The 21,228-nt window shown below is 45.5% G+C and overlaps 1 protein-coding gene across 4 annotated transcripts in view; it reads left to right on the top strand.

Moving 5' to 3' along the window:
* The first annotated feature begins 15,563 nt into the window (after nucleotides 1-15,563).
* Nucleotides 15,564-21,228, top strand: part of FAAP20 (FA core complex associated protein 20) — a 51,484-nt gene continuing 45,819 nt past the window's right edge. The window contains exon 1 of one of the 4 annotated variants that reach the window (XM_068242773.1): nucleotides 15,564-15,729. In XM_068242773.1, the coding sequence (XP_068098874.1) occupies nucleotides 15,641-15,729 (89 nt within the window). In that variant the 5' untranslated portion in view covers nucleotides 15,564-15,640. Of the gene's footprint in view, nucleotides 15,730-15,841; nucleotides 16,024-21,228 lie in introns of those variants that run through there. The other 3 variants (XM_068242774.1, XM_068242776.1, XM_068242772.1) reach the window with 3 other exon arrangements.

Here is a 21,228-nt window from a genome sequence, read left to right as displayed (position 1 = left end):
AAGATCATCTAGCATAGGGAGCCTCTGTAGGTGGCTCTGCAGAGCTGTGTTAAATAACTTCTGTAGTGTCTGAACAGCATGCTTGCTGAAAAAAGGGCGGTACCAGAAGTTACTGATGACATCATCACACAAAGGGCCGCCCACCGGAAGTACTGGCAGCGCCATTTTGGTTCTGGGCGATGTATAGGGAAAGGCTATTGAATGCCAGCACTTTGCTGTTCTAATAGAGAACATCCAGATGCTGGGGTAAAAAAGTTTTAGTAGATGGACACTAGATGGCAGCAGTATTAATAATTCTTCAGTATAGATAGTGCTGGGGAAATATTTGGTATTTGTGCTTGTTATAAAAGCTATTCTTTAAACATAGGCGATTGTTGGTAATAGGTGGCTTATAGTGAATTCTCAAGGTTGGTCTGAGCTTCACTATCTCAATTGGAACCAATATTTCTAATTACACTATAGTAATAATACTAAAATAGTGAATAATAATTATTATGCTAAATTATTACAAAATGCTATAAGTGCATATTGTTGGTATCAGGTGGGGTATCATAATTTGCTCATAAATTTATTAACAAATGTGAATGAAATAATATTTTTAGTTATGAAAAATAATTAAAAAATAAATAAATAATATATAATAATTAATAAATATGTTTCAGAGACATCATTATAGTGCCATAATATGTGCATAGTGCGTGTTGTGCTTGTCATTTAATAGCTACTAGCTCATAAGCGTTACTATTGGGGAAAAGGAACTGGAGAGGTGGAGGAGACAGTTGGAGACTAGGAAGTGTAAGCATCTGGTCCAAGGGGAAATTATGTATGGACAGAGTTGGTAGATAGTATATCTTATGGGGATACGTATAGTGAGCTGGACCTCTGAATTAGAAATTGTGCTCTAAACATTCATTTAAACCCTCTGGTTTGAGGGTTCTCAATCTGAAGATCCAGAACATCTCTCTTGCCCTCAACCGAGCTATTCGATCGGAGCAGGAGGGATTGTCGGGTATCTGTTCTATGGGCATGAAGAATAGTGTTTTTGGATCCGAGTTGTGGCACTCCGCGAAGTGCCTTGAGAGACTGTGTTTGGTATATGCTTTGGTGATGTTCCTTCTATGTTGGCCGAGTCTGGCTCTTATTTGCTGAGTGGTACGTCCAACGTAGTGTTTTTTACAGGGGCAAGTGATGAGGTAAATAACATGGGTGGTGCTGCAGTGGAATGAATGGGTGATTTCATATGAGTCTTGTGTGATTTCACAAATGAAGGAAAGTTGCCCTGGATGCAGATAATCACAGGCCAGACATTTAGGTGACTTGCATTTTTGTATATTTGGAGTGGTATTTGAACTAGGTGCATGGGATACTAGTGCTTGTGGTCTGCTAGGGGCTATAATGTTTTTGAGGGTTTTTGCTCTTCTGAAGACCAGCTTTGGTTTAGCCTCTAGTTTGGGGCAGAGGTAGGGATCCTTTAATAGGGTTGGCCAATGCTTGTTAATTATAGATCTAATATTTTTATGGTTAGAACTAAAGCGAGTAATGAAGGTGGGTTGAGAGTCTGGGGTTTCGTCTTTTTTAGTTTTTGTCTTTAGGAGGGTCTCCTGGTCAAGTTGTCTAGCTCTATGTCTAGCGGATTGAATAAGTTGTTTTGGAAATGAACGCTCTAAGAACTTATTTTCCAGATTGTCTGCTTGGGTGTCATATATAGATAAATCGAAGCAGTTCTTACGTATACGTCTAAACTGCCCGAAAGGTATATTGGTCTTCCAAGGCTTATGATGCGAACTCCCATAAGCCTTGCATCGCATCATAAGCCTTGTTATTATTATTTTTATTATTATTATTTTTCATAACTAAAAATATTATTTCATGCACATTTGTTAATAAATTTATGAGCAAATTATGATACCCCACCTAAAACCAACAATATGCACTTATAGCATTTTGTAATAATTTAGCATAATAATTATTATTCACTATTTTAGTATTATTAATATAGTGTAATTAGAAATATTGGTTCCAATTGAGATAGTGAAGCTCAGACCAACCTTGAGAATTCACTATAAGCCACCTATTACCAACAATCGCCTATGTTTAAAGAGACTCTGAAGCGAGAATAAATCTCGCTTCAGAGCTCATAAATAGCAGGGGCACGTGTGCCCCTGCTAAAACGCCGCTATCCCGCGGCTAAACGGGGGTCCCTTCACCCCCAACCCACCCCCCGCAAAAGAGTGTCGTAGAAAGGTCGCAGATTTATTGCTTCCTGGAGGCAGGGCTAACGGCTGCAGCCCTGCCTCCAGTCGCGTCTGTCAGCGGCGCATCGCCGCCTCTCCCCCGCCCCTCTCAGTGAAGGAAGACTGAGAGGGGCGGGGGAGAGGCGGAGATACGCGCTGACAGACGCGCGTGGGGCAGGGCTGCGGCGGTTAGCCCTGCCCCAACCAGGAAGCGCTCCCCCGCTGCACCGAGGGGGATTTAGGGGTGAAGGGACCCCCGTTAAGCCGCGCTATAGCGGCGTTTTAGCAGGGGCACACGTGCCCCTGCTATTTATGAGGTCTGAAGCGAGATTTATTCTCGCTTCAGACTCTCTTTAAATAGCTTTTATAACAAGCACAAATACCAAATATTTCCCCAGCACTATCTATACTGAAGAATTGTTAACACTGCTGCCATCTAGTGTCCATCTACTAAAACTTTTTTACCCCAGCATCTGGATGTTCTCTATTAGAACAGCAAAGTGCTGGCATTCAATAGCCTTTTCCTATACATCGCCCAGAATCAAAATGGCGCTGCCAGTACTTCAGGTGGGCGGCCCTTTGTGTGATGATGTCATCAGTAACTTCCGGTACCGCCCTTTTTTCAGCAAGCATGCTGTTCAGACACTACAGAAGTTATTTAACACAGCTCTGCAGAGCCACCTACAGAGGCTCCCTATGCTAGATGATCTTTTCTATTTGGTAAGTGCTCTGACTCTCATTCCATCAGACCACCTGACGCTCCCCCTGCTGTTCACCCACCATACTCAAACTTAGCACAATGAAATACTATCTGTTTTCTTTTAGCTTATTTGTGACCAGTCTATTTTTTAAAGAGCAACTAGCACTGTGATCGAATAGCTTATGTAGCTATGAGATGCCACCCTAGTCTGACTTATGTGTATATTTATATTCAATAGCTGGCCAAGTCCCAATTGTTATTTGTGTTTATACAAATTCATTATAGTATTATTTGATTTTATGAGCGATATACTTTTACTATGCATTATTAATGTTACCAACAATGTTGATACTTATTATTTACTTTTATAAAGCAGCGACTATTATTACTATTATAATTATTATTATTATTTTTATTCAATTTATTCCCTTTGGGTTGCGCCGCTTTGTGAATCAGGCCCATTAAATTTTCCTCCTTTATTGCGATTAGTATCCTTGCTGCTAACGATTATCATCAGTATTACTCTTTCTTACATAATAATAATTTATAAAAAAACATTATGTATGTACAAAAACGCATCTAAAAATTTGATCAATATGATATGACGCAATGTTTATGATTTTGGTAGAACACATTTTTTACTATTATGTTTGATATACATGTACAAGTATATTGAGGAGTTCTTGTTGCTATTGTAGGCACTTTTACTGGCCTGATGAAGCGGGCTGAGACCCGCGAAACGCGTTGCCTGTGCTAATAAAAATCCCTTGTATTAACTACAGAGGTTTCGTCATTGAGGTAAGCTACCTCATATCACTTTTCGATTTTAAGCTGATTTTAGATGCTTTTATTACATCAGGGCGCCTCTTTCCCCTTTACGTGCTAAGTATACCCCGAACACATCCTGTCCGAGGGGAGGTGGCAGACCACCAGTGGAGTCCCCACAGTGGACTCTGTCCCCCTTTTTCCACTAAGAGAGCGACCATCCTTCCGGTTCTGGCTAGGACCACCCTGAGTGGAGTCGGGTTTATTGTCTCCACCTGCTTCCTGTGGTTGGTTGCCCCCAGCAACCTCCCTTTGTGAGTAGTGCTTTTAATTTATTTTCTTTTATTGTGGTCATTGACATATTGCACTACTGGGCTCCCGTTTTTTGTCTCCTGTGACTTTTCCTACAGGGTGTTCATCCACCCCTACTACAATTATCTTGTTCAGACGATCAACCACCACCAGTACAGATGGTGATCCTTCAGAACAAGGAAATTCCACAATAAAATTGAGGGAAATCCCCCAAAGTTTTGCCATGGGGGCTTTGGAACAGGCACAGATACTGCAAGACGAGGTATTGATTGCAATCTCTCACCATCTCGGATCACCAGAAAATCCTTTTGGAGAAGTCAAGAGGCTTAGAGGTTACAAAGTGGCCAGCCAGAATTTGATTATGGCAGAGTTTCAGAACCTCCACCCGTAACTCCTCAGGCACAAAGACCTTATTGTCACAATACAAGAGAAAGTCCTACTGATGCAACTCTTGCACCACATCAGTTGATTGCAGATGCCTCTTTGATCCCAGAAAGTACATTTTGGTAAATCATGAGAGAATGCTTGGAAGAGAGGATAGTTTCCTCTTGGCCCATTGGATACTACTCATCAAACATTTGTGTCCGGCTTTGAGTTCTTTGAGCCATGCCAATAATAATAATAATAATAATATGAAAACTGAATCTGGAGAAAAACAGAGCCCACCTAACCTGAGGGCATCTTAAGCTGAGTACTCATTGCCCGATGGGTCCTGCGATGTCCCCTTGATGAGGGTCTTCAGTGACGCCTCTTCCTGTTGGCGGTTGTGCAAGACGTCACGCAACGCTACATGCTGGGAGCGATCGAGACTTCAAGCGATTGCGGTACTTTGCGCGGGAGTTGTCGGGAATCTTAGTGATCTGATCCGCCGTGACCGTCGTTATTGCGATGCTAGGTGACTTTACGTAGTTGTGCACCTGTACCCATGTCGCGATATTGTGGAAACGACCGCTCAGCACTCAAAAAAATCATCGGATGGCAGGAATATTGTAGGGAAAATCACGCCATGAGTACTTAGCTTAAGTCTTTTAGCGATACTCTGGATTTCTGTGTTCTGTGAAAATCATTATGAGGTGTTCAACAGATAACAGCATTCTTCCAGCATGGCTTCAATGACCAAAAACTCTCTGTCTCTGACATCATAAATCCTTTTGGCAGGAGTAAGTTTGCCAGACAAGATTGCCATTGGATGTACTAAGGACTTGGGTCCGCTGGGACAGAATCGCTCCAAGGCAAGGTGGAGTCAGCATATTTGAGGACTGGTGCAGGCACAAATGCTTGCTTAGCTTAATGAAAGCAGCTTGAACCTCTGTGCTCCTTTTCAAAGGCTGACCTTATCTGGTGAGTCAGGTGATAGAGGCAACAATTTCAGAGAAACCCTTAATAAACTTCTGGTAGAGATGAGTAAAGCCAATAAAGCGTTGTATGCCTTTCTTGTCTGTGGGGGCTGGCCAGTCAAATACTGCAGATACTTTTTTGTAAATCCATGGCCAGACCCTCTGGCGAGATGCAAAATCCTAAAAAAGCTTGTACCTTCTCAGGCTTAGTGTAAAGACCATAGGCTCAGAACCTACCAAGCATTAAGTAATCAATGAAATCATGGAAGGTTAGGTGTTGAAAAATGTTGAAAGTGTCAGTAGCATTACAAAGACCTAACGGCATTATAGTGTATTTAAAATGACCGAAGCTTGATCTAAAAACTGTCTTCAATTCATCACACAAAAAGGGTCGGCACTGCCAACAGTATTAAAAGCTCAATTACATTTATTTATGCAAAACAAAATTCATGATATAAAGCAGCGACAGACTGCTGTTTCGGAAAACCCTTTTTCAAGCTGCATGTAGTGACAAATAACACAAGTACAAGTGCACGTATATATACCCCTAGTCCCAGTCCCATCAAATGCCAAATGGCCAATAAGAGCGGGGAGATTGGGAGGAGCACAAGAAACAGATTCAGTGGGAGACTGCACACCTTAACACATAACCTGCTCACCTGTGGCATAATACGCCGCGGCCTGCCCATAACAAAATATAGCCGTTGGCTCTCATGACTCAAAATGCTGCATCCACGCCGGGAGAGAGACTTCCGGGTATGCAGCATCCACATGCGTCACGTGACAACCGCAGCTAATCACCGCCATGGGCCAGCTCATTTATAGATATCCGCCTCCACACTAGACAGCATGACTCAAAGAGCCTATCAGGTGCCAAGACGGTAAACGCTAAGTCATCTAGACTCTGAGCCTCCCATCCATCATGTAGTGGTGTGTGGTTGTCATAACACCAAACCACGCAGTCGCACATATCATCTGGACAAAAAAAACTTAAAAAATAGGGGTGCTTAGCAAACCTAATGGGCTTAGAAAAATAAGATAAAGGCAGCCCTCACTGTTTCTCACACCTCCCCCTCTCCACCTGTAAACACATACAGTGGGATGCGAAAGTCTAGGCATCCTTGTTAATCATCGTAATTTTCCTGTATAACGTTGGTTGTTACGATAAAAAATGTCAGTTAAATATCATATAGGAGACACACACAGTGATATTTGAGAAGTGAAATGAAGTTTATTGGATTTACAGAAAGTGCGCAATAATTGTTTAAATAAAATAAGACATGTGCATAAATTTGGGAACTGTTGTCATTTCATTGATTCCAAAACCTTTAGAACTAATTATTGGAACTCAAATTGGCTTGGTAAGCTCAGTGACCCCTGACCTACATACACAGGTAATTCCAATTATGAGAAAGAGTATTCCCTTAAATTCAATTGTAAGTTTCCTTCCTCTTTTAATTTTCTATGAAGAGTAGCAGCATGGGGGTTTCAAAACAACTCTCAAATGACCTGAAGACAAACATTGTTCACCATCATGGTTTAGGGGAAGGATACAAAAAGCTGTCTCAGAGATTTCAGTTGTCTGTTTCCACAGTTAGGAACATATTGAGGAAATGGAAGACAACAGGCTCAGTTCAAGTTAAGGCTCGAAGTTTCAGACCAAGAAAAATCTCGGATAGACAGAAGCGACGAATGGTGAGAACAGTCAGAGTCAACCCACAGATCAGCACCAAAGACCTACAGCATCATCTTGCTGCAGATGGAGTCACTGTGTATCGTTTAACCATTCGGCGTACTTTACACAAGGAAATGCTGTATGCGAGAGTGATGCAGAGGAAGCCAAAGCCGCTTGAGGTATGCTAAAGCACATTTGGACAAGACAGCTTAATTTTGGGATAAGGTGCTGTGGACTGATGAAACTAAAATTGAGTTATTTGGGCCTAACAAGGGGCATTATGCATGGAGGAAAAACAACACAACACAAAAACAACATCCATGCTCAGAAGCCATCAAACCTGAATGAACTAGAGATGTTTTGTAAAGAGGAATGGTCCAAAATACCTTCAACCAGAATCCAGACTCTCATTGGAACCTACAGGAAGCGTTTGGAGGCTGTAATTTCTGCAAAAGGTGGACCTACTAAACATTGATTTCATTTCTTTTTTTTGTGGTGCCAAAATGTATGCACCTGCCTAATTTTTTTAAAGGAAACATCCAAGCTCCTCGAAAAAGAAAAATCCACTTACCTGGGGCTTCCTCCAGCCCCTGGAAGCCATCCTTTGCCCTCGTCGCCGCTCCGGTGCCTCCCGTTGTCCCTCGCTGCAGAAGCCGACCTGGCGAGGTCGGCTTCCTGGTCGGCTTCTTCTGCGCTCCATCGCACGAGTCACATGGTCCGGCTGACGTCATCAGCATTGTATTGCGCAGGCGCAGTAGTTCTGCGCCTGCGCAGTACGATGCTGATGACGTTGGCCGGAGGAAACCCTGGGGTAAGTGGATTTTGTTTTTTTGGGGAGCTTGGACCTTCCCTTTAAACAATTATTGCACACTTTCCGTAAATCCAATAAATTTCATTTCATTTCTCAAATATCACTGTGTGTGTCTCCTATATGATATATTTAACATTTTTTATCATAACAACCAACGATTTATACATGAAAATCATGACGATTAACAAGGTTGCCCAAATTTTCGCACCCCACTGTAAACATAAAAACAAACATAACTAAACAGTAAATTTCTCACATAACACATTAAAGAGACAGTACCAAATAGCATCATTAAAAAACAGTAGCATATACATAGTATACTAGCTTGTAGAAAGTACAAAAAATACATTTGTGGATAAACCTGCCAGTACAAGGCTCATATACAAAAGCTAAAATCCAATTCCCTGTTCAGTCCCCCTGTCCTCATTGCATCAGGTCTCTTGATCCACCAAGCCTCCTTTTTCAACAATTATTTTTCCTATCCCCACGCCAATTTGGAGGAACCCCATCTACAGCCATTACCCATAGTTGGGAGTTGCTCAGTGTTTATAGATCTAATTGCAGTCTGAGCAATCAGTAACTGAACATTTCACTAGGTGTTGTTAAAAAAGAAGGAACCCCTAAGAGATTGCTGGCAGATTTTAAATAAAGTTAAATAAAATGTATCCTTACCCATCGCTGTTGCACATATGGCCCCGGCAAAAGCAGTGAATTTGCAACCCAGGGTACGTAAAATGTTTCATGCTTTTGGTGGGGATCACAATAGGACTGTATAGGGTATATATATATATATATATATATATATATATATATATATATATATATATATATATATATATATTATTATTATTATTTTTTTTTTTTTGCAAAAAAACAGAGGTGTAAAATGCAGAATACTTGATAAATATACAGTCAAATGCAGGGCAAGTGGGGTTGAACTAGTAATAAGACTAGTAATAAGTGAAAATCAGCTCTAGCCAGTGACACAGCATTAACAAAACAGAGATTGCAACCACACCTGGGTCCCCGGACGTCTGACCTATCTGTGCCCCCCATTGGCTGCTAAATTAGTTCATTTATGTTGTGATAATGATCATTTCTCTACATGCTAGTAGTAATCACTAACAAACTATTATATTCCCTGTTTATTCCTCTTTCACATTGTAGCAGGTTGCGGCACTTGGTAGGGTGTAATTATTACACATGTAGGGCTGGGAGGTAGTGTAAAATTCACAGCAGGACAGCACATACAGCTCTATAGCTACATCGTTGTCATCAGCCCAAACCACTGTTTTTTTATTTCTCAAAGCAGACCTAAACTCTTGCGCAGCAGACAAGGAAGCCACATAGTTGCTGAGAAATTTACTCTGTGTGTTTAGAGAGATCAGCCTGTCTAATTAGCCCCTATCAGCAAGTAATAATGCCAGGTACACACAATTAAATTTTCTGGTAGATTTACTGCCAAATCAATTATTTCCAACATGTCCGAGTCCGATCTGATTTCTGAACAATTTTTTCATCAGTTTTCCATTCACTTGTATGGAAAATTGATAGTAAATCAGATTGGACATGCTGGAAAAAAATTGATCTGGCGTTAAATCTGCCAAAAAATCTCATCATGTGCACCAGGTATAATGCTGGTGCATACACGGCTAATCGGCCGCCGGATCGACCTCCGCCGCGTCCCCGCGTGCGTGCGGATTGATTCCCGCTCGTCCCCGCCAGCGCTCCTTATCAGCTGCTCGATTCCCCGCTATTGTCCGCCGGCGGGGAATCTATCCGGCAGGTCTTCGGACCTGTCGGATATTATCAATCGAGCCATCAGCGGCTCGATTGATAAGAGGAATCTGGGCCGTGTATGCCCAGCATAAGGCTCTGTTACCACTAGAGCGGAGAACGGACTTTTTTGTCCATTCTACACTCATTGCTAAGCGGAGACTGAACAGCTCGTATGTTATACATAGGAGGCATTCACACTTGCCACTCTGCAATGGATCCGCAGGATCACTTGCAGTAAGCGGACCGCACTTCTGTGCAGTCTGTGATAATCCCAGGCCAGCCAAATGCGTTCCCCCGTAAAGCCTATAGGGAGCACATCTGCCCCGGGCTCCAGCAGCATCACTGCTGACCATGGGAGCGGACATTATACTGTCCGCTCCTGTTGGCCCCAAGTGATGCGGAAGTGGGAACATGGCCTCAGTCAGGGCTGTCAGCTGTGCTGCGGTGTGCTATTGTGCAGCTCTGACGTGAGAAGTGCGCTCTTTGCGTATCTCTCCAGCCAGGGGCGCCGCCAGCATACAGGCGAGGCACGCCCCCGCTTGGGGCCTCACACTGCGGGTGGCCTCGCTCTGCTGCTGGCGGCGGGCACCAGGTGGAGCAGCAGGGAGAGAGAATTTCCCACTTACCTTCCTCGATCCTGCTAGCTTCTATCTACTTCCTGTCCTGGCGTCTGTCGCTATGGTAACAGTGCCCCCTGTGATGACGTAACCACATGTCACCACAGGGGGAGCTCTTACCGATGCGACGCGTGTCGGGAGAGGCTGAAGATAAAAGCTGTGTGCAGGATCCAGGCAGGAAAGTGGAAACTTCACTCTGCCCGCTCCCCCCGCCGCTGTGCACATACTGGGGCCATATTCCTATCTAACCTATACTGGGGATATATACCTCTCTAACCTATACTGGGGGCATATATCTATCTAACCTATACTGGAGGCATATACCTATCTAACCTATACTGGGGGCATATACCTATTTAACCTATACTGGGGGCATATACCTATTTAACCTATACTGGGGGCATATACCTATCTAAGCTATACTGGAGGCATATGCCTATCTAAGCTATACTGGAGGCATATACCTATGTAACCTATACTGGGGGCATATACCTATGTAACCTATACTTCGGACATATACCTATCTAACCTATACTGGGGGGCATATACCTATCTAATCTATAGTGGGGGCATATACCTATCTAACCTATATTGGGGCAAATATACTGGCTACCTATATTGGAGGCACCTACCAATCTAACCTATATGGGGGCACCAACCTATCTAAGCTATACTGGGGGCAACTATATGGGCTACCTATACTAGGGTGGGATCTATAGCTAGCTACCTAAACTGCGGGCACCTATACCTGTCTCCGTGTTGGGGGCGCATTTTACGCCTCGCCCTGGGTGCAATTTAGCCTAGAAACTGCTAGTATTTGGCTCCACCCACATCATATTTTGGCCACTGCCATTTTTCGCCACGGCACCTGCCACTTTGTTTTGAGGTGTGGCTATCCATTTTTTTTTAGAAGTGGCGCGCGACTAGGGTTGCCAGGTCGGCTGATGGAGAAAACCGGACAGGGGGTGGAGTTAGGGGCGGAGTCAGAAGCGCACTTTTATGTAGAGTGGGGCTAAGCAATGGGCTTTTTAAAAAATGTTTTTTACAGTATTTATATCGCACTGACATCTTCTGCAGCACATTACAGAGTACATAGCCATGTCACTAACTGTCCTCACCAGTACATGCACATAAGAGACCACTTTTCACCAGTAAATGCACATAATAAGAGACAGAGCAGAAAACTATTACAAAACTGGAAAACTATGCAAATAATGCAATGCATTTATGGCGTTTTTGCACAGTGAAGTGGTCGATTTCTTGCGGGAAGTTTTAAAATTTATTTTTTTTTTCCCACCAAAATTTTTTATTGAGAACAATAAAGTGGACATACATAGGCATAAAGTTAAAATATAAATCTGCGCATACATGTATGTACACATTTTGAGCAAATATAACAAATATAACAGTATAACAGTATAAATTGCGTTGTACAATAGTATGAATTCAAGTGTAAAGTATAGTAAGCAGCGGGCTCAGGCGAGATTGAAAGTCACGCCTGGACTATACGGAGGGGAGATAGAGCGGAGCCAATGCACACAAAGAGCGGAAATACAACCAGAGAATTATGGGTCACTCACTCACCCAGGGCCGGCCTTAGGTTTCACAGCGCCCTGAGCGAAACCTGATTTTGGTGCCCCCCCCCCCGCCATTCATCCTCTTCATGTGTGTGCGCGCGCGCACACGCACACACACACACACACACACACACAGGCAGATCCCCCCTTTAGTATATATAGGCAGATTCCCCCCTTTAGTGTATGTATAGGCTAGGCTTGCAAATCCTCTTTTAGGCCTGGTGCACACCAAAAACCGCTAGCAGATCCGCAAAATGCTAGCAGATTTTGAAACGCTTTTTGTTATTTTTCTATGGCGTTTTGCTAGCGTTTTGCGGATTGCTGCTGCGGTTTTCAGTATAGTACATTTCATATATTGTTACAGTAAAGCTGTTACTGAACAGCTTCTGTAACAAAAACGCCGGCAAAACCGCTCTGAACAGGCGTTTTTCAGAGCGGTTTGCGTTTTTCCTATACTTAACATTGAGGCAGAAACGCACCCGCAATCCAAAAAATGCCTCACCTCAGCATTTTTCGTTTCTGCAAAACGCCTCCTGCTCTGGTGTGCACCACCCCATTGAGATACATTGACCAAGCGGATCCGCAGCCGCAGAAACGCTGAAAAAGCCGCTCGGTGTGCACCAGCCCTTAGTGTATATAGGCAGATCCAAGACTATGACTATAGTAGGATTAGAGTGTGAGCTTCTCTGAGGACAGTCAGTGACATGACTATGTACTCTGTAATGTGCTGCAGAAGATGTCAGTGCTATATAAATACATAATAATATGGTAGGACATTAGACTATGACAGGGATTAGATTGTGAGCCCCTCTGAGGACAGTCAGTGACATGACCATGTACTCTGTAATGTGCTGCAGAAGATGTCAGTGCTATATAAATACATAATAATAATATGGTAGGACATTTGACTATGACTATGGTAGGGTTAGATTGGGACCTCCTCTGAGGACAGCCAGTGACATGACTATGTGCTCTGTAATGTGCTGCAGGAGAGGTCAGTGCTATAGAAATACATAATAATAATAATAATAATATGGTAGGGCATTAGACTATGACTATGGTAGGATTAGATTGTGAGCTCCTCTGAGGACAGTGACATGACTATGTACTCTGTACAGTGCTGCAGAAGATGCCAGTGCTGTGTAAATAAATAATAAATGGTAGCACATTGGGTTATGACTATGTTAGAACAGCACGGCCCGCGTAGTGGTTAGCACTCTCGCCTTGCAGTGCTGGGTCCCTGATTCAAATCCTAGCCAGGCCAACATTTGCATGGAATTTGTATCCCCCCCCACCTGCGTGGGTTTCCTCTGGGCACGCTGGTTTCCTCCCACATCCCAAAAACATACAGATAAGTTAATTAGCTTTCCCCTAAATTGGCCCTAGAGAGGAATACATACACTACACTGATACATACATAGACATAGTAGGACAATGGTAGGGATTAGATTGTGAGCTGCTCTGAGGGAGTTAGTGACAAGACTATGTACTCTGTACAGTGCTGCCGAAGATGTCAGCATTAAATACATTTATAATAAAAAAAATGGTAGGATTAGACTGTGAGCTCCTCTGAGGACAGTCAGTGACATGACTATGTACTCTGTAATGTGCTGCAGAAGATGTCAGTGCTCTATAAATACATAATAATAATAATAATAATATGGTAGGACATTAGACTATGACTATGGCAGGATTAGATTGTGAGCTCCTGTGAGGACAGTCAGTGACATGACTATGTACTCTGTAATGTGCTGCAGAAGATCATGTCAGTGTTATATAAATACATAATAATAATAATAATAATAATAATATGGTAGGACATTAGAGGGATGCACGTAGACTGAGGCAAAGAAGGTGGGCACAGGGGGGACACATGGAAGGTGGGCACAGGGGGGGGGCGGGGGCGCATGGAAGGTGGGCACAGGGGGGGACGCATGGAAGGTGGGCACAGGGGGGGGGGGCACATGGAAGGTGGGCACAGGGGGGGGACGCATGGAACGTGGGCACAGGGGGACGCATGGAACGTGGGCACAGAGAGGGGACGCATGGAAGGTGGGCACAGGGGGGGGACGCATGGAAGGTGGGCACAGGGGGGGACGCATGGAAGGTGGGCACAGGGTGGGGACGCATGGAAGGTGGGCACAGGGTGGGGACGCATGGAAGGTGGGCACAGGAGTGGACGCATGGAAGGTGGGCACAGGGGGGGGGGACGCATGGAAGGTGGGCACAGGTGGGGGGGACGCATGGAAGGTAGGAAGGTGAGCACAGCGCAGCATGCAAGAAAGGTGGGCACAGTAGGATGCCGGGAGAGTAGTCACACAGAGATGCACAGGGAGAGAGGGTGAACACAGGATAGAGACAGAGATGGACACAAGACTAGAGATCAAATAACAGAAATAAGAAGCCAGAATATATCACCTCCTCCCTCTTTGGCTGAGAGTCCCTCAGTCTGGCTGTGTCTCCGCTCCCACCTCCATGTACGGCCCAGGCTATCTAGATGTTATCTGTCTCCGATCTCCCCCTCCGTGTACAGCTGCTGGTTGGGTCTGCCTGCGTCTCTGCTCTTCCTCTCTCCTCCTGGCACAGCTCCCAGTGCTCGTCTCACTCCACTGCTCCTCACTCCTCTTGTAAGTCCAAATTTCGCGCCACAGCAGCTGCTGAATGCTGACACGCAGCTGAATAAACATCAAGGGGAGAGGAAGCAGGAGGAGGGGTAGGCGGTGCCCTGGTCCTTCTACTGCTAATCAGCAGCCTGACAAACACTGACCACGTGGGTCAGTACGACATTGGGCAGCGCTACCACTGAAGATGGACCTGCCAGAGCCCGCAGCCAAATAGATATGCGGCCAGACCGGCAGGAGCGCCCCCTGGAAGCCGGCGCCCTGAGCGACCGCTCTGGTCGCTCAGGTCAAAGGCCGGCCGTGCACTCACCATATCTCCAGACTCCTGACCTTACCTTGCTTCCTTCGCAGATGCAGAATCGCATTGCAAATGACGTGAGTGACGCACGTCATGCGTGCGTTGGCAACGCAGCGTTGGCGTTGCCGTAGCAACGTCGGGAAGCGCGGGCTCGGGGGCGGTACTTAAGCTGGCGTAACTTACGCCGCGTAAGCTGGCTGGCTGTGCCTTTGACTGACAGCCAGGCAGCGAATCAGCGGTCGCGCAGCGCTGGCGGACGGGTGGCGGCAAGTGGCAAAAGGCATAAAACCGGACATCTTAATTGTCCGGTTTAACATGCCTTTTTGGACAGGACACAGCGGCCAAAAACCGGACTGTCCGGTCTAAAACCGGACACCTGGCAACCCTACGCGCGACTGCTTGGGGCCACCAAAACCTTAGCTGCACCCGTCTCCAGCACCCACTGGAGAGATATGTATAGGGCGTACTTCTCTTGTGCAGACTGGCTGAAGTTTCTCGGACCAGGTACTGAAGAGGACGAAGACTGAAGATGGCAGCATGGAAGCAATATGTGCGCATTGGGCTGGAGGAAGCCCCAGGTACGTATAAAACTTTTTAATTTAATTCAGCTCTGGTTTCCTTTAAATAGAAAGGAAGAACAGTTACAATGTATACATATTTTCTTCCCATTCCATGATTTGAGATTCTTGCTTCGGTTCTCCTCCTCTTGGGTCTTCGTGCACTCTGAGGTGGGCGGGGTCACCCAACTTTTCCCGCGCCGGTTGTCATGCAGGGGCCGTACAGGGTGCGTTTTTGTTTTTACTGACTTTGATTACTTTATTGACAGTAAACTTTGTAGCGTGTGCCGAGCTTCTAATCAGCCTGCAGCCTCGTGTTAATGAACTCGCGGCGGCGTACGCAGACTAGAATAAGAAATGTATGTAGCCGAGGCAACTCCTTGCAGCCACCACAGCGCCTACATAATTACCCGCGCATGTCTGCAAGCAACCATCCCTACGCACAGGTATTCCGGGCAGAGGCTGGGGCCGCGCCGAGCGGGGGACGCTTTATTGTGCTGCATCTCCTGCTTCCTCTCTGCGTATATCAGCAGCAGCGCAGCCATCTCCCGTCACTGTGCCGCTGCGCTGACTGCGTGTAACTTTGTGCGCCCTGTGCCTGAGGAATCCGGGGTGTCCCCGATGTTAGGTGGTCTCCTCCCGCTCTCCACTCATGGCTTGTTACGTGTGTACGAGGAGAGCAGTAGAGCCGCTGCCTGTGACTCAGGTGCTGCACACGGTAGAGACACATGCATGGCCAGGTGGAGGTTGCACTACACCAGAATGATTTAAAGTGACAGTGGCTGTAGGCGGCTCTGCTTCTCTTCTGCCATCCACAGACAAAGATGAGGGTAGGAGAGTGTTCGGCCTGTTGCACACTGCATGCATTTCCGATTCCGCTTTTTAATCAGTTTTTACATCCGAATCAGATTCCGATTTGCAGTGTGCCGGGAGCAAACTGCAAATCGGAATCGGATGTAAACGATTAAGGGCTCTTTTCCACTATGAAATGTGATCGCGATTACGATTGCAATCGCATTTCAATTTCCACCATGCGATTGCGATTGAGCTACTATACTCATTATAGTCCAGCTCAATCGCATACAAAACGCAGCAGGACGATGATTGCGTTTTGATCAAAATCGCATCGCAATCGGATCGCACTAATGGAAATTGCTGCTGCAGTTTCCATTAGTTTAATGTACCTTGCGATTTGCAGTCAGAAGCAAATCGCAAATCGCAGGCTAGTGGAAAAAGGCCCTTAGCGGAATCTGAATCGGAATCACTTGCAGTGTGCAAGAGGCCTTCATGTGGTTCTGATACACTAATCGATTTTCCTGGCAGATTCCATAACTGGCTATGGTAATTTGGGTGCCAAAGGCCACTTGCTATACAAACTGCAGCTAAAAATAACGTCTGTGGAGGTCTCCCTTTCTTAGCTGCAATTTGTATGTGCTATTTAATTGGGCACCTCCAGCACCCAAATGACTGCTTATTGCCACTGATTGCAGCACTTAACATGGAAGCATATGGCGGTGCCCAAATTACCTGTTTCATTAGCATGAGCCTCCCATCTACGCCTAGCAGTCAGGTGCTGCAGTCAGCACCTCAGCAGCTCAGTTGTAGCTGATCTAATTTTATACTATATGAAGGCTGAACTTCGGTGCCGATTTAGTGCTGCCAGCTATAATAGCTGAAAGCCAAATTGAGTCTTTTCCCCACTGAATGATGGTTTGGGGGGGATAGTAAATCATCCCGCCTGGAAATTGCCACAGCAGCAATAGCAACCTGGCACCCAGTGCAGAATATCACCCATAGCAACCTGGCCCCACTGCTTCTTAGTACGCATTGCAAATTGGTACCCACTGAAACTTGAGGTCCATACACCTATTCAATTTTTATCTGCAGGTGACTGGCCAATTTTACCACTGCCATGTAGTATGAGGGCCAACAGATTTTCGGGCAGGGTTGAGCTCCGGATTAATTCCAAATGGGTCTCATTCTGAATTAGGGCTGGTTCAGACGGACGCTTGCAGAGCGTTTACAGCCAGCGTTTGGGGCTTGGTGTTAAACGCTCCCATTCAAGTGAATGGGAGCGTTTGTACCAAGCTTTCAAGCGCGTATACATGAACACGGCGTTCGGGTCCTGATTTTTTTTTCCCTGGCGTTCAAGGAGCCCCTGGAAGCTACATGTAGCTTCCAGGGGCGGTTAACCGCGACGGCTAATGTCTCCCCTAGGGGAAGAAAAAACGTGACCGCATCCAAACGCAACACGAACGCTGCTCCAAACGTCCATCTGAACCAGCCCTTAAAGGACTTACGAGCCCAAAAAGCTAAAAAAAGATAAGTACCATATTCAGTTTTAAATGCACAGAGGACGCCGTCCGCGCCCTCCGTGCAGTTCCGCCGGGTCCCCGCAGTCTGATCGCCCCCCGTGCCGCTCCCGACCCCACGGACGGGGTCGGGCTCCCCTTCCTCTCCTAAGATGGCCGCCGGAGCCGGCCGCGGCTGCGCAGTCCGCATACGCGTTAGTGCGGCTGCGCAGCTCTAGGGCCTCCCCCCTCGATCCACGCTACTGTGCGTGGATCGGGGGGGAGGGCCCTAGAGCTGCGCAGCCGCACTAACGCGTATGCGGACTGCGCAGCCGCGGCCGGCGGCCATCTTAGGAGAGGAAGGGGAGCCCGACCCCGTCCGTGGGGTCGGGAGCGGCACGGGGGGCGATCAGACTGCGGGGACCCGGCGGAACTGCACGGAGGGCGCGGACGGCGTCCTCCGTGCATTTAAAACTGAATAAGGTACTTATCTTTTTTTAGCTGTTTGGGCTCGTAAGTCCTTTAATCCAGAGCTCAACCCTGCCCAAGAGGTCACAGCGCTGGAAGGAGAGAAAGATTCTCAGTGTGCAGGGAGGCAGAGGGTGCAGCCAGGGAGAGAGCTGCCCCAATGGCAGAGCTGGAAAGCCTGCAGGAACGCCCCTAGTAGGTGTTTTGAGCAGGAAATACCTCTCTTCCCATTACCTTCTGTAATAGCGACAATTATTGTAGCTAATTTTGGGGAGCTATAGCGTGTGGGGGGGGGGCAGATATTGGCATGAGGGGGACATAGAGGCATGTCATGAGACTTTTCTCTTGTGTACCTAGCTTTAGTGTCTACTGCTATTCTGCGACCATTGCAGTTTGGTACCCAACTCTATTTAGCACCTGTACACCAACTGTAATTTAGCATCGGCTGCAACTTGGCACCCACTGCAGTTTGTCATGCACTTTAACTTAGAGCCCACTACTTCTTTGCTCACACTGCAGTGTAGCACCAACTGCTGGGTCCCTGGTTTGAATCCCAGCCAGGGGATTCTCAGCTGCACGGAGTATGTATGTTCTCCCGTGTCTGCGTGGGTTTCCTCTGGGCACTCCGGTTTCTTTCCACGTCCCAAAAACATGCAGATCAGCTAATTGGCTTCCCCCTAAATAGGCCCTAGACCAGGGGTGTCACACTCAATCACATAAGAGGCCTACATTTACAATATAATCTGTTGTGGGCCAAATTGTTTATTATGATTTGCCAGTAATGGAACAATCACAAACTAAGTGATGTACAATAGCAAGAAAAAGTATGTGAACCCTTTGGAATTATATGGATTTCTTTACAAATTAGTCAAAATGTTATCTGATCTTCATCTAAGTCACAACAATAGACAATCACAGTCTGCTTAATCTAATACCACACAAATAATTAAATGTTTCCATATTTTTATTGAATGTACCATGTAAACACTCACAGTGCAGGTAGAAAAAGTATGTGTACCCTTGGATTTAATAACTGGTTGAACCTTCTTTGGCAGCAATAACTTCAACCAAATGTTTCCTGTAGCTGCAGATCAGACGTGCACAATGGTCAGGAGTAATTCTTGACCATTCCTCTTTACAGAACTGTTTTAGTTCAGCAATATTCTTGGTAACTGTAACTATAGTTACTGTAAGTGGTCTGCTCCTACCCTTCCACAGAGTAGCAGTTTAATATTTACCTATGCCAGTACTGCTTCGAGTCTTCTCTGATCTTCCTGACAGCCATACGCTCTATATACCTCTGGATCCTGAGGCATGTCACATGATTGAGAGAAGGAAGTATGGAATACAGACCATTCGACTGTCAGAAAGAAGAGAAGCGATACCATTTTGCTGGAGCAGGCAAAAATTACACTGCTCCACTGTGCTACTCTGCTATGATGGGAGATGGGGGGGATGTAAAGGTTGTGTGTATGACTTACCAGGTACCGAGGGGGCTTGGATCCAAGGAGGGGGCCCAACATTAATTTTCCTGTGGGGAAGGCAGGGTCCTATGCGTTATTGCTGCACCCCGGTTCAAACTGACATTGTCACCAGTGTGCTCCTTTGGACTGGAAGGCAGTGTGCTGTCATCCTTTTGTTGCTTACAATGATGTACATCGAGAGGCACATAAAGCGGCAAGTAGGGCCGCTTTCGGCCCGTGGGCCTTGTTTGACACTTGTGCCCTAGACATACACTACACAATACATAGACATGACAATGGTAGGGATTAAACTGTGAGCCCCCTCTGAGGAACAGTTAAGTGACAAGACAATAAAGTTTGTACAGGGCTATGGAAGATGTTAGCTCGATATAAATACTAAATAATAATTGCTGCTTGGTACCTTTTTTAATATTTTGCATCCACTAAATGTGTGTCACTTCCTACTTATCACCTGTTGATTATTAACCTACTATAATTACTTGTCACCTGCCTGCCTAAATGCCACGATTTCCCTGCCACAAGAATGTATAAATTGCTGCTTGACTGCCACTAAGGTTTAACCACCTCGTAGCCAGACTTTGTCTCCCACTTATGGACCAGAGCAGTTTTGACAGTTTAGCTATATCCTTATTTAATCAGAAATAACGTTATCCCTACTTATGACACAGAAATAAAATATATATTGTTTTTTTCAAGACAAACTAGGCTTTCATTGTATATTTTTTCCCTCAAACAATTTTGTTTTCTATGAATTTTAATGGAAAAACAAGGGGAAAAAAAATACAAAAAACACATTATTTCTCAGTTTTACCAATTCCAGTTTAAAAATAAAAAGTGCTACTGTAGATAAAAACACATTTTGTTTGGCTATTTTTACAGCTTATCACAAAACTTAGATTATGTTCCTGTCATAATTTATGGTGAAGGTATTTGATTCTGAAATAATGCTACATGTGTATTTTTCACTATGAACTGAGAAAATAAAAGTATTTTTAATGGAAAAAATAAATCTCATTAGCTCAGGAAACATATATTCCCGTTCACCAATTAGTGCTTAATCCGATAGTGCCAGAAATGTGCACAGGAGCAAGCCCAATCCTGCACAGCACTGCTTCTGCTACAAGACATATATCTACTGACTCGTGACTTAGATTAAGTCACAGAGGACGTAGATATACTGTAGTGGTGCATAAAGTGGTTAATTAGTGCTACCAACCTGCCACTAGCTCTAGCAATCACTACTTCCTTGCAACTATAATCTGCTCTCTGTACTTGCCTGTTACTAGATTCTACTGTTCAGTACCTGTCTAGCATTAGAATATACCGAAATCTATCCAGCAACAGTGCATTGTACCTGAGGCAAATCCAATGGAAAAAAATGACATACTTGCCTATAAAGAGGGAAGCCTCTGGATCCTCTAGAGCAGTGTTTCCCAACCAGTGTGCCGCGGCATGTTGCCCGGTGTGCCGTACAGGTCTGGCCTCTCGCCAGACCTGTACCTACTTTAGGGTGCAGGAGGGGGGAAGTAGCGCTAGAAGGAGGGGCAGTGGAGGCAGCGGTGGGGAGGGGGGAAATATCCCCCCCCCTCCCTCACCTGGGAGCCCTCCTTCTGCCTCTCTCCCCCTCCGTTTAGCGGTGGCAAGTGCGGCTCGGCGGCGGGGAGGCATACGGAGAATTACTCACCACTTCCGCGTTCCAAGC

The sequence above is a fragment of the Hyperolius riggenbachi genome, chromosome 6, assembly GCF_040937935.1.
Source record: "Hyperolius riggenbachi isolate aHypRig1 chromosome 6, aHypRig1.pri, whole genome shotgun sequence".
NCBI classification, from domain to species: domain Eukaryota; kingdom Metazoa; phylum Chordata; class Amphibia; order Anura; family Hyperoliidae; genus Hyperolius; species Hyperolius riggenbachi.
Note: the sequence above shows the minus strand (reverse complement) of the source record. Positions and strands in the feature narration are given on the sequence as shown.